This window comes from Prinia subflava, chromosome 8 (genome assembly GCF_021018805.1).
Source record: "Prinia subflava isolate CZ2003 ecotype Zambia chromosome 8, Cam_Psub_1.2, whole genome shotgun sequence".
In the NCBI taxonomy this organism is placed as follows: Eukaryota; Metazoa; Chordata; class Aves; order Passeriformes; family Cisticolidae; genus Prinia; species Prinia subflava.
This window is the reverse complement of record NC_086254.1, coordinates 20,927,433-20,939,359: the sequence shown is the minus strand read 5'-3', so window position 1 is coordinate 20,939,359 and position 11,927 is coordinate 20,927,433. Positions and strand designations below refer to the sequence as shown.

General features: G+C 57.5%; 2 protein-coding genes across 2 annotated transcripts in view; one reads left to right on the top strand and one right to left on the bottom strand.

The window, feature by feature from the left end:
* The first annotated feature begins 3,486 nt into the window (after positions 1 to 3,486).
* On the top strand, positions 3,487 to 5,911 carry CDK5R1 (cyclin dependent kinase 5 regulatory subunit 1). Its single transcript, XM_063404056.1, has one exon. The coding sequence runs from the start codon at positions 3,612 to 3,614 to the stop codon at positions 4,503 to 4,505; it is 894 nt and encodes a 297-aa protein (XP_063260126.1). The 5' UTR covers positions 3,487 to 3,611; the 3' UTR covers positions 4,506 to 5,911.
* A 532-nt stretch (positions 5,912 to 6,443) lies between these two features.
* MYO1D (myosin ID) overlaps positions 6,444 to 11,927 on the bottom strand; it is a 160,659-nt gene continuing 155,175 nt past the window's right edge. Inside the window, exon 22 of the mRNA XM_063404055.1 lies at positions 6,444 to 8,565. Coding sequence (XP_063260125.1) covers positions 8,409 to 8,565 — 157 coding nt within the window. The 3' untranslated portion in view covers positions 6,444 to 8,408. The remainder of the gene's footprint in view (positions 8,566 to 11,927) is intronic.

Here is an 11,927-nt window from a genome sequence, read left to right as displayed (position 1 = left end):
AAAATGTACAGACTGCTGGTTTATTTTCCATCCTCAAGGCCTGCGACCCCTCGAAAGCAGCTCCGCGATGACGCTCCTGCGGGCGCAGCCCCGGCCCCGGCCGGCTGCTCTCGGCGAAGGGGACGGCGCAGGTTTCCCTGGAGCCTGACTTGCATGCTCTTGTTTGCAGATAGACTTAGATTTTCAATGTTTCCTCCCTCCCCACCTGCGCCGGTAGGAGGAGCAGGTGACCGGCCCGGCTGTGCCTCCCTGCAGCAGCGCTGAGCTCTGGTTCCTCACGCGAGGTGGGACAGCCCGGCCCTCTGGAGCAGCCCGGGGGGAGCTTCCTGCTCGCTCCCAAAGCCCTGGGGCGGGAGCACGGTGTGTTCCAGCATGCTCCATTTTCTGGTGAGGTTTCCAGTAAGTTTTAACGCCATTTGGGCAGTGTAAGCTTCTGCATCTCTGTCCTGCTCATCTTTATTTTTCCTTTCCCCTCTGTCTCTATTTCCCTCTCCACGTTTTTCTTACAAAATTTATATTTTGTAAAAGGATTCTGTTTTATCAGGAAATATTTTGCCTTCACGCTGACTTTTAGACTGGCTGATTTTTGCCCTTTCTGTTCACATTTTGACCTCTCTGACCTTTTATTTTATTTTATTTTTAATTTCCATCTCCTCCAGTCAGTCGCTGTTTGGGTTTTTGGCACCATCAATATCAAATGTACAAACGGTTCTTGCTAACCAACACCAGGTATATCTGATGTTCAGATGAGTTCCAATAAAGAATTTTTTTTTCAAAAACCTCTGTCTCCTGTCTTCAGCCACAAGAGCAGATCCTGGGCTGGGTGCAGCTCTCGCTTTGCTTGAGGAAGGGTGGGATCATCCCCTCACCAAAGCATCCTTGGGGATGATACTTTGGAGACACCAGATGTGAATGTTTGGGGCAGCATCACCAAAGATTTATGAATTGTGATGTGTTCCTGGCACAAGTTCTAGTGCTACTGGATGTATAATAACTATTAACTATTATTAGCACTATTATTATGGTGAAAAATGGATTTAATGTGGCCTCTCACCCCTCCAGCCTTTCCTGATCATGGGCTTATGCTGTGTTGGAGTCTCACCGCACAAGGCCAGGCCCAGATTCCTCAAAAGGCTTGGGAGGAGGTTCAGGGTGTCATCGATACAGTATCTTGAATTTTCATGTCTGAAACTCCTGGCACAGCAGATGGTGCAGGAAAGAAACCTGCCCTCAGAGGCAGGAAAATGTGAAGGGTTTCACTCTGTTCTTCCATCTCAGGCAGCAGGGAAGTGCATTTCTAGTTTTAATAGATTTTTTAAACTCTTAATTCCTCAGATAATTCCCCAAATGTCTCTGTCTAGTTCACTGTGATGCCCCTGAAGTGGCATTTTTCCCCAGGGATGTGTCCTTTGAATGGGATTTGCTGAATTAGGTGCCAGTTGTGGGTGAATGAAGGGAAATTCATGCATGGAAGCAGAGATGGAGCAGGGACGGGCAGAGGCTGGGGTGGAGATGGACATGGAGTCACAGAATCGCAGGAGAGTTTGGGTTGGAAGGGACCTAAAACCCCATCCAGTGCCACCCCTGCCATGGCAGGGACACCTTCCACTGTCCCAGGCTGCTCCAAGCCCTGTCCAGCCTGGCCTTGGGCACTGCCAGGGATCCAGGGGCAGCCACAGCTGCTCTGGGCACCCTGTGCCAGGGCCTGCCCACCCTCCCAGGGAACAATTCCTGCCCAATCTCCCATCCAGCCCTGCCTTCCTTCAGCTTCTGTCCTGTGTGTCCTGGCTGGGGATTGTGTCCAGCTCCAGCTGCCATCCCCCAGTGGGGACAGAACTGATCCTGGCCCCACAGGTGACAATGTGGGGCTGGCAGATCCCTGCTCAAAGCTGAGGGGACCTGACCAGGAGCAGGGATGATGCAGCAGGGCTGTGGTGACACCAGCTTTGGTGCCTTGTGTGGGATCAGGGAGGTTTAGTCACGTGTCAGTCCTTGGAATTGCCTTTGGAACAACGGGGTTTTCTGAGGCATCTCCAAGCACATTAAAATTAGGACCCAAACCCCTCAAATTGCAGAGCCTGCTTTTAACCCTTTTGGCTTAAACTTCATAAGGCTGAACTTAAAAGCCCACCATTGCTGATTAGATCTGGGAGACGTTTCAATAGACAAAGGGAATTCTTGGTGACCGCAGTGCCCAGGCAGGGCTGTCACTGTCCCCACGGTGCAGCAATGTCTTCTTTTGAGAAGAGCCCTGCAGAGTGTCCTGACCACCCCCTCAAAACCAGCTCCCACCGAGGGTTGAACGTGCTCTTAAGGACAGGCAGATTTTTGGGACAGGTCTGTCCTCATGGGAGATTTTTTTTTTTTTTTTTTTGAGATTTCCCTGCTGTTGGAGTGGGATTGGCAGCCACAGGTCCGGGCCAGGGCATAAATAGGTATAAATGAATATAAAGGAATATAAAAGAATATAAATGAATAAAATGGATATAAATGAATTCGGGTCATTAGCGCAGGGCCAGGATGTGCCCGACCTTTCCCTGCTGTTGCCATCAGCAGCTCCTGGGCCACAGGGTCCCCTCGGGGGGCTCCGCTCTCCGCGGTGGCGGCGGAGCGGCCTCTAAGTGTCGCTGCAGCTCTCGCAGAGCCCGGCGGGGCCGGTGCTGCCCGGTGCCTCCGCCGGAGCCGGCGCCGCTCCGGTCCCGGTGGGAACGGGATCCCGCTCCGGGCAAGGGGCGCTGGGCTGCGGCTCCCGGCGGAACCGCGGGATCCGCGGGGTGCGGGAGCTGCAGGCGCGTTCCCCAAAACCCGGCCCGGCCTCACAACGCCGTACCGGACATTTCATTGTCCCGGTACCTTCGGGACAAGTGGTGGCCCCCTGCCCGGAGCTGGGGAGGCACCACCGAGCGGGGGGAGCGGCGGAGGGCGGTGCGGGGTTCCGAGTGCGAACCCGGGCTGCGGCTCCGGCACGCCGGTGGAGATGGGTTTTAAATCTTAATTTTGGGACCTTTTTTAAAAAAAATTTCGTTGCTTTTTATTCTTTTCCCCTCCGTGTCGTGCCCGGCCCCGCCGGGGGCTCGGTGGCACCGCCGGGGCCGCGACCGCCGAGACCCCAACGCGGGCAGAGCTCGGGGGGCGGGGCGGGGGCGGGGCGACGTCATTCATAAACAGCGGGAGGCGGGGCCGGTGCTGTGTGGGCGGGGCCTGGTGTGATGGGGCGGGGCAAATCCATTCAAGGGCAACAGGGGGCGGGACCAGGGTTGTGGGGGCGGGGCTCTGCTATCTGCCGTAGCGCGGGGGGCGGGGCCTGTACCGCGGGGGGCGGGGCCTGTACCGCTGGGGGCGCGGCCTTCTCCATCCGTGGTCACGGAGGGGGCGTGGCCTCCGCTGCCGCGGCGGGCGCACGTGTCTGCGCGGGGCGGGGCGGCGGGGGCGGCGGGCGCGCGCACTGCGCCGGCGGGAGCGCGCGCGGCGCGGGGCGGGTCCGGGCGCGGCGCTGAGCGGCGGCGGCGGCGGCGGCGGAGCAGCGAGAGCGGGGCCGGCCGGGCCGGGCCGGGCCGGGGCCGGGGCCGGGGCCGGGGCGGGCGGCGGGGGCCCGCCGGGCGGCCGGCGCCATGGGCACGGTGCTGTCGTTGTCGCCGAGCTACCGGAAGGCCCCGCTGTTCGAGGAGGGGGCGGCCACGGTGGGGCACTACACGGCGGTGCAGAACAGCAAGAACGCGAAGGAGAAGGGCCTGAAGCGGCACTCGCTGATCTCGGTCCTGCCCTGGAAGCGCATCGCCGCCGTCTCCGCCAAGAAGAAGAGCTCCAAGAAGGTGCAGCCCAACGGCGGTTACCAGAGCAACGTGACCCACCTCAACAACGAGAACCTGAAGAAATCGCTCTCCTGCGCCAACCTCGCCACCTTCGCCCCCCCGCCGCCCCCCGCCGCCGCCGCCACCGCCCTCGCCTCGGCGCAGAAGGCGCCCCCGGCCGCGCCCGCCGCCGCCGCCGCCACCCCGCGCCGGGTCGTGGTGCAGGCGTCCACCAGCGAGCTGCTGCGCTGCCTCGGCGAGTTCCTGTGCCGCCGCTGCTACCGCCTGAAGCACCTCTCGCCCACCGACCCCGTGCTCTGGCTGCGCTCCGTGGACCGCTCGCTGCTGCTGCAGGGCTGGCAGGACCAGGGCTTCATCACGCCGGCCAACGTGGTCTTCCTCTACATGCTGTGCCGGGACGTCATCTCGGCCGAGGTGGCCAGCGACCACGAACTGCAGGCAGTGCTGCTCACCTGCCTGTACCTCTCCTACTCCTACATGGGCAACGAGATCTCCTACCCGCTGAAGCCCTTCCTGGTGGAGAGCTGTAAGGAGGCCTTCTGGGACCGCTGCCTCTCCATCATCGACCTCATGAGCCCCAAGATGCTGCAGGTCAACGCCGACCCGCACTACTTCACCCAGGTCTTCGCCGACCTCAAGAAGGAGAGCGGCTCCGAGGAGAAGGGCCGATTGCTCATCGGCCTCGACCGGTGAGCGCCCGCCGCCCCCCGCGCCCCCCGGACACGCCGCGCCCGCCCGGCCCGAAGCCGCTTCCCGGGGGGATTTGCCCGGCGGGGAAGGGCGGGAGCCGGCGCTGCCCCCCTGGGGGACACGGGGGGTTCGGCCGGACCGGAGCGTAGACCCCCGGTTCCCTCCCGCGCCGCCGCTTTCCAGCCGCCGCCCCCTCCCCGCGCTGCGGGCCCGGGGATGCTGCGGCTCCGCCACCGGATTGAGCCCAGCGATTCATGGATGGGGGGACAAGAACCCCCCCAGCCGGTATCCCCCGGGAGCGGAGCGGGGCTCCGCGGGGCCGGTCACCGCCTCACCGAGACAGAGCCCAGGTAGGGAAAAAAAAAAAGAAAAAAAAAGTTTAAAAAATCCTGTAAAGGCTCCAGCGGAGGCGGCTGAATCGGCCCGGTCGGGACTCACCGGCAGTACCGGGACAGAGACGCGGGCACGGCCCGGGCCCCCCCCCACCTCCCCTTCCTCCCTCATCCCCCCCTTTATTTATTTTATTTGAAGAGACTCGAATTCCCGAGCGGGTCCGGGTGACGGGAATCACCGCTACTGTTCATGAGATCAATGTGAAATGTCTTGTTCCCATCGTGCACTGATCATGAGTATTGTGTAAAGGATCTACTTGAGTGTGCAAGCAAGGGGAGCCGCCACATGCTGCTATATGAATTCTTCTAGAACAAACCCAACGAACTGCAAACCTGCGGGGGGGAAAGAGAAAAAAACCCTTCTTTCTTCTGTCATTGTTGCTTTTCCAGTGGTATTGCGCATGCAAACAGGAGCATTTTGTGTCTTCGGGAAAAAAAAAAAAAGGAAAAAATGCATAAAAAAATAATAATCAAAAGAAAAACCTTAACGAGAGATGGCTGTAAAATTACACCCATGCACAAAGACCCGCCACCACCCCGACACCGCAGTCTCGAGCCGGTATTCCCGTATCAGGCCTGGGGACTGAGACCTTCTTTTTGGGTTTTATCGTTTTCTTTTCTCCGTGTGCTCAGTTCTAGTTTAGTTCTGCTCCATCGGGCGTTAAACTGGCGAACGAGAGGGAGAAATAACGTGCCATTTATTTTTATTTTTGATTTTTCACTTGAAGCTCTTCATGGCTGTACATTGGACCCTGCTAATGATACATGTGTACGTACGTTTTTTTAGTGCAATCTCTTCTGTAGATCTTTGTTGACCAAATTGGTGGGTATTGTTATTAATTTATATTTGTCTCATTTTGTATGTATGTGTATAGTGTGTTTGTAAGTATGTGTGGTTTATAACCCGACCGACTGTGTCATGGGGCTCAGTGTGCCTGTAATTTAATCCCCTCCCCTTATTTTTATTTATTTTTGTACTGTGCTGATTAAATAAAAATGCACTGACCATCCATTACACGGCAGCGGCTCGTGGCCGAGTCTTTCCTGCGCTCGCAGCCCTCGGAGTGGGATTTGTGTTGACGACAGAGGGTTTAACGCGGCCGCCGCTTTAATCGCGTTACCGGCGCCGGGGTCACCCCGCGGGGGAGAGCGGCGGGGCCGGCAGCAGCCGGAGGGGGAAAGTCGGGATATTGGGATAACTGGAATATCGGGACACCGATCCCTCTGGGCATCATCGCCCCCGAGCCCCCGCAGGAACGGGCAGCGCCACGGTGGGATGCAAATATTTGCTTTATTTTATTATTTATGACAGTGAATTATGTAAACAAAACCCAGGTCCATTATAGTAGGTTTTTTTTCCTGCTATTTTACACATAAAATATCAGCGATTTATTAAAAAAAAAAAAAAGGGTTCATTGCATTATCGCCCCCGGTTGAGAATCGAAGTTTCAATTTAGAAATAGTTAATTTATGGGAAAACCAGGAATATATATATTTTATATATTTTTATATATATATATATAAAACCAGAGCAGGAACAGATAATATATTTTATAAGACACATCTCATCACACATAATATTGCCATCTCATGGTAGGAGAAATTTCCCAAGCCTGCAGTTTGTTGCTGTCCATCCCAATTCCATCCAGCCGTTCTCTCGGAAGGACAAGGTACGAAAGTGCTGATCCCACCCCAGCACCTGCCCGGGGTCGGTGCTGGGGGCGTTTGCACCGGGACACAGCGAGAAGTGCAAATCCAAAGGCACGGCAAGGCCGGAGCTTCCCTCCGGCAGGCCCGGGGGTGTCCCACGGCTTTGGCGGCGGTGTCGCTCCTCCCGAGGAGCCGATGTGGGGGGAAAGGAGGCGCTGGGGGCTCCGGGGTGGTCCCGGGTGTTGTGTGAGCGGGGTCGGGGCTGCCGCTGTCACCTCCCGGCCCAGCGCTGGCGGTGCCTTGGGGCTGTGGTGTCTGCAAGGGCCCCTGCCCAAGGGCACAGGACCCTGGGGACATCCCAGAGCTGCACTCAGAGGGGGCTCTGGGGGCTGGCAGGGGGTGCTGGGGTGCTGCCGGGGCTGCTCCAAGGCAAGGGACAGCGGCAGTGGGAGAGCTCTGGAGCGGGGCCTCCCCGTGCAGGGCCTTGTCCCCGTTTGCGCAGAGCCAGAGCTGCTCTACATCCGTGTCCCCCCTGGTCTCGAGGGTGGCAGTGGGACACCAAGGCTGCAGTGACGTGTCCCCGTGCCCCTTGTCCATGGCACAGCTTCAGGAAACCTTTTGTTAGTGAGGAGTCTCTTCCAGGCTTTCTAATTCCCAAAAAGCTCCATTTGAACAAGGGCTCCCCATTTGCCAGCCAGGCTGGGACCCCTCGGTGGCGTCCCCCCACAGCTCCCCCATCTCCAGGGCTGGGAATCCTGACCTGACCAGCAGTGCCAGGACAATCCCAGTGTGCAATCCCAACAGCTTGGGCTGCACAGGAACCACAGCAGTGCCCAGCACAGTGGGAATAAACCACGGGGGAGATCCACGTCCCTCCATCAAGACAGAGCTCTGGGTTATCTGGGCTGGGCTGGGCTGGGCAGGACGAGCCCAACACCCAGAGCCCACTGCTGGGAAGAGCCAGGAAAACTCTTTGGAGGGAGGAGCCTGGGCGCTGGCAGCTGGGGCTATGCCAGGTTCATGTTGGATAGTGCAAAGCTTGGCTCCCCAAAGCTCCCCCTGTTCCTGGGCTCACCCCTGCCGTGGGTCCTGTTAGCCCTCCCTGACCCCAGCACTGGCACAGACACGTGGATCATCTAAAAATTCAGCAAGGCCACACGGTCCCAGTGGGAACCCACCGGCTTCAAGCTCTTGGAGGGGGTAATTAAGGCAAAAAGAAATGCAGGATTAACAAAAGCAGGCCCTGCACTGGGAAGTTCCCTCTCCAGCCAAGGTGCCTTGATGGGTTAATGAATTCCCGAGGGAAAGCAGCAGGTCTGGAGGTGTCTCCATGTTCCTTCCCAGCCCCGTGTGCCCGGCACGGCTGGAGGAGTGTGGAGTGTCTCCGGCGGGGGAAGCCAGCCCTCCCTTCCCAGCCTGGCTCCGGTTCCAGGGGATTTGGCCCCACAGAACCTGACTCCCTGAGCCGGATATCTTTGGTTCCTCCGGAGGAGGCTGCATCATACTGCACAAACTGACACGTGGGAAAGGGACATGGAAGGGAAAATTGGAGAGGGGGTGAGGAATCAGTGTGGGAAAGGGAGGAAAGGGTGGAAGTACCTATCAACTCTTTTTTTCCAACTAATTCCAAAGGAAGCACTTTTCTGATATTCCAGCCTGGCTTGTAAGATGGAGAACAGGTCACCGGCTATTTTAAGCCTTCATTCCATGTGAATTTGGCTTTTCCAAACCCTCAGAATTTGGGTTTCCCAAACCTTTAGCTTCAGAGGCTGCTTTAGGCAAGTCGCTGCTGAGCATCTCCCGCTGAGTCCCGGCGGGTCCCGGTGCGGGAGGGCGGGCGGAGCCCCGGCCCGGGGAGGGGCCGCTAATTGCCCGGCACGCAGAGGACGAAGCCGGAGCGGTGCTTGGTGAAATCCGGTTGGGGCTGATTGATTTTGGTCTCCACGGACACGGTGCATTTCCTGCCGTGCAGGCTGCACTGCACAGGGTTGGTGACAGTGACGTGCAGAGCGCGCTTCTCCCTGCCGGGGAAAGGGACACGGGTCAGGAGGGATGGGAAAATGGGATGGGGTGGGATGGGATGGGGTGGGATGGGGTGGGATGGGATGGGATGGGATGGGATGGGATGGGATGGGATGGGGTGGGGTGGGGTGGGGTGGGATGGGATGGGATGGGATGGGGTGGGGTGGGGTGGGGTGGCCACAGCTGGGAGAGGCGTTTTTGGGTCCAACACATCCCGCAGCCATCCCCAAACTCTGTGTTAAGGCAGGCCTGAACTCTGAGCCCAGCTTTGGGCTCCTGCTTGTGAAGCCTCACACTCTGGGATTGGGAGGGCTCATCCATGGGCACAGCACAGGTCAAAGGCTCCAGGGGCTGCTGCCAGCTCAGCCACTGCCCGCTAAATGACCCCACAGTGACCCCTCCCAGCTCTGTGCCTGCAGCAGGGACAGGGACATACCTGGGCTGAGCTCAGAGACTGAAATACAGCCTGGAACAGTGAAAGAAACCACATATGGGGTGGTGGCTGTTCCCAATTCCCTCTCAGATGGACAGACCAAGCTGGCTGGGACAAAACTGTGTCCCCGCAGCTTTTGAACCCAGTTCTTGAATCAGTTTTGGCACTAAAAATGATTCCCATGAGTGAATCAGGACCTTCTGTCCCCCATGTCAGTTTGTCTGTGGCTGTTGAGGTTGCTACCAGTGGAGACATGAGGACAGCAGGGCCAGGATGTCTGGCAAGAATATCCCCCTTCACTAAAGGCCATAAACCCCCTGTTCTAAATCCCAAATAATGAACCTTGTGCCATGTGCAGAGAAATCATAAATAATGGAATCCTTCAGGTTGGAAAACCCCTCTGGGATCATCAAGTCCAGCTGCTCCCCCAGCACTGTCAAGGCCACCACTGACTCACGTCCCCAGGTGCCACTTCCATGTGGCTTGAAAATCCCTCTGCCACTGCCCTGGCCAGTGGTGCCAGGGCTGGACAGTTCTTTCCATGAAGAAAGAGAAGAACCCAGCACTGCCATGGCCCCACTGATGGCCTGGCTGCTCTGGGGGCTGGGGTGGAGCTGAGGCCAAGTCAATGTCCCAGCTCCAGCCACGATCCCTTGGGACCAGCCAAGAACCTCTGGAGATCCACCAGGAGTGGGGATCTGCAGGAAAAACCTGCGGCAGATCTGTCCCCAGGAGCCACCACCAATGGGAAGAGCTATCCAGGGACTTGGCCTTGGGAATTCTCTCCTGGGACCTCACCCACACTTCAAATTCCCATATTTCCAGGATTTTTAGTGTAATACTGAGTGGTTTAGAATTGTTGACAATGACTCTGCTGCCTCTCTGGATGCTCCAAATACCCAGGGAGATGTGCCCAGACCCCATTCCCTGTATTTGGCTCCCAGACCCCAGTGCCTGCCTTGTCTGAGCCATTTCAGCATTTCCACTGCCACAGCCCAAGTTCTTTGTGCAGTTTTTACTCCACTTCCATTAAAAGACTGTTCAGGTTGTGTCACATCCTTTAAGCTGCATTTTTATGCAGTTCTCAAATAATTCAGATTTTCACCACTTCCGTAACAATGCTTGGTTGGAGGGACAACAAAGCTGGCAGGGCTGTCCCAGGTATTTAATGTTATTTACTCCTGCCTGGGTGAGCTGAGGCTGCAATCCCAGCTTAGGTTGCTATTTTTGCCATGTCTTAGTGAAATGAGCCACACACACAGAGGAGCCTCTCGGAGATCCCTGCCCCTTGGGAGGAACTTCAGCATCGTGTCCCTAACAGGGATGGGGTGAAGAACTTTCCTCTCCCCTCCTCCAAGTTCTAGGTGACCTGGCAGAGGAGCTGGGGAGAGGAACATCAATAATGAATTTTGACCCCAAGCAGGACGTGGGCCTGGGAAGCCAAAGGTCCTGGAAGCCCTGTGGCTGTGGGACCTGGAGGCAGCCGGAGCAGTCTTGGGCTCAGCTCCTGCTGGGATGAGGAGAATCACCTGAACACAGGCCTGAGTGATGCTAACGCTGCCCTGGCATGGAGGGATGAGGAGATGCTCTGATCTTTGCCATGTGTGACAATTCCAGTAAATTAAGGCTTCCCTCTCTCTTACTCCACAGATCCCACCTTGCCAAAGCTCCTTCACTCATCACATGTTGCTTTTCTTCACGTGAGGGTTCAGCCTCAAAGCCTTTTGCTGGGGGAGAAGGGCAGCTCCTGGATGGAGCAATCCACAAGGATCTGTGAGTGCACAGGGATGACAAACCCTCCCTGGTGTCCCTGCTGGGCACCACCCCTGCTGGGCACCACCCCTGCCACCAGCCCTGCCACCAGCCCCGGGAGCAGCTGGACCTGCTGGCACCTTGGGACTCTTGGCCGCTGCTCCTTGGTCTGAGGCCAGCGAGGGAGGAGGGGGAAGGACATTCCTGTTTGGTTTCCAGCCCACTGGGCAGAGCAGCCTCGCTCCTGGAGCAGCAGTGGCAGAGGGGTGGCAGCTGCTGCCTGCCCTGGGCTCCTCAGGTTTGCTTAGGGACCCCAAGGGAGGAGCAGCTGCTGCAGCAGCTGGAAACCACACTGAGACCTTCCCAATCTCACTGCTACAAAGGGCTTGGCTGGGGAGCTGCTTCCCCGAGCTCCTGCTGAATTTACATCCCAAAGGAAGGGGCTGAGATGGAGATGGACCAGAACAATCCTGGAAGACAACAAAGTCTCTCACAGACAAGGGCAACACACAACAGAAATACCCTTTGGATATCAGTGATGCTCAGCAGGACCCTGATGGCAGCAAAGGCAGAGACAAGTCCCACTTCCAATCAAACTTGAGATGAGAAAGGAATTTTCATGGAATAAATCTGTCCCACCACCTTTTGGGAACTTTGGAAGGGATGGAGGGACAGGACACAGGGAATGGCTTCCACTGCCACAGGCAGGTCTGGATGGGAGATTGGGCAGGAATTGTTGGCTGGGAGGGTGGGCAGGCCCTGGCACAGAGTGCCCAGAGCAGCTGTGGCTGCCCCTGGAGCCCTGGCAGTGCCCAAGACCAGGCTGGACAGGGCTTGGAGCAGCCTGGGACAGTGGAAGGTGTCCCTGCCATGGCAGGGGTGGCACTGGGTGGGCTTTAAGGTCCCTTCCCACCCAACCACTCTGGGATTCCCTGTGGGTGCCAGGCACTGCTGTGGCTGAGTGCAGCCCTGGCTGATGGCAGCTCTGGCTCTTCACCAAGCCCTGGTGTAACCAGACCCTGATGGAAGTCAAGTCCATCAGGACAAAGTGACGGATGCTGCTGCCAGGCTCCTCCTGGGAAATAATCCCACTTCTTATTGACAGTGATTCCATCGGAAGTGACAGCGGAATGTGAGCGCTGGCTGAGCTCTGCCAGGGGAAGGAGCCCAGCCCCA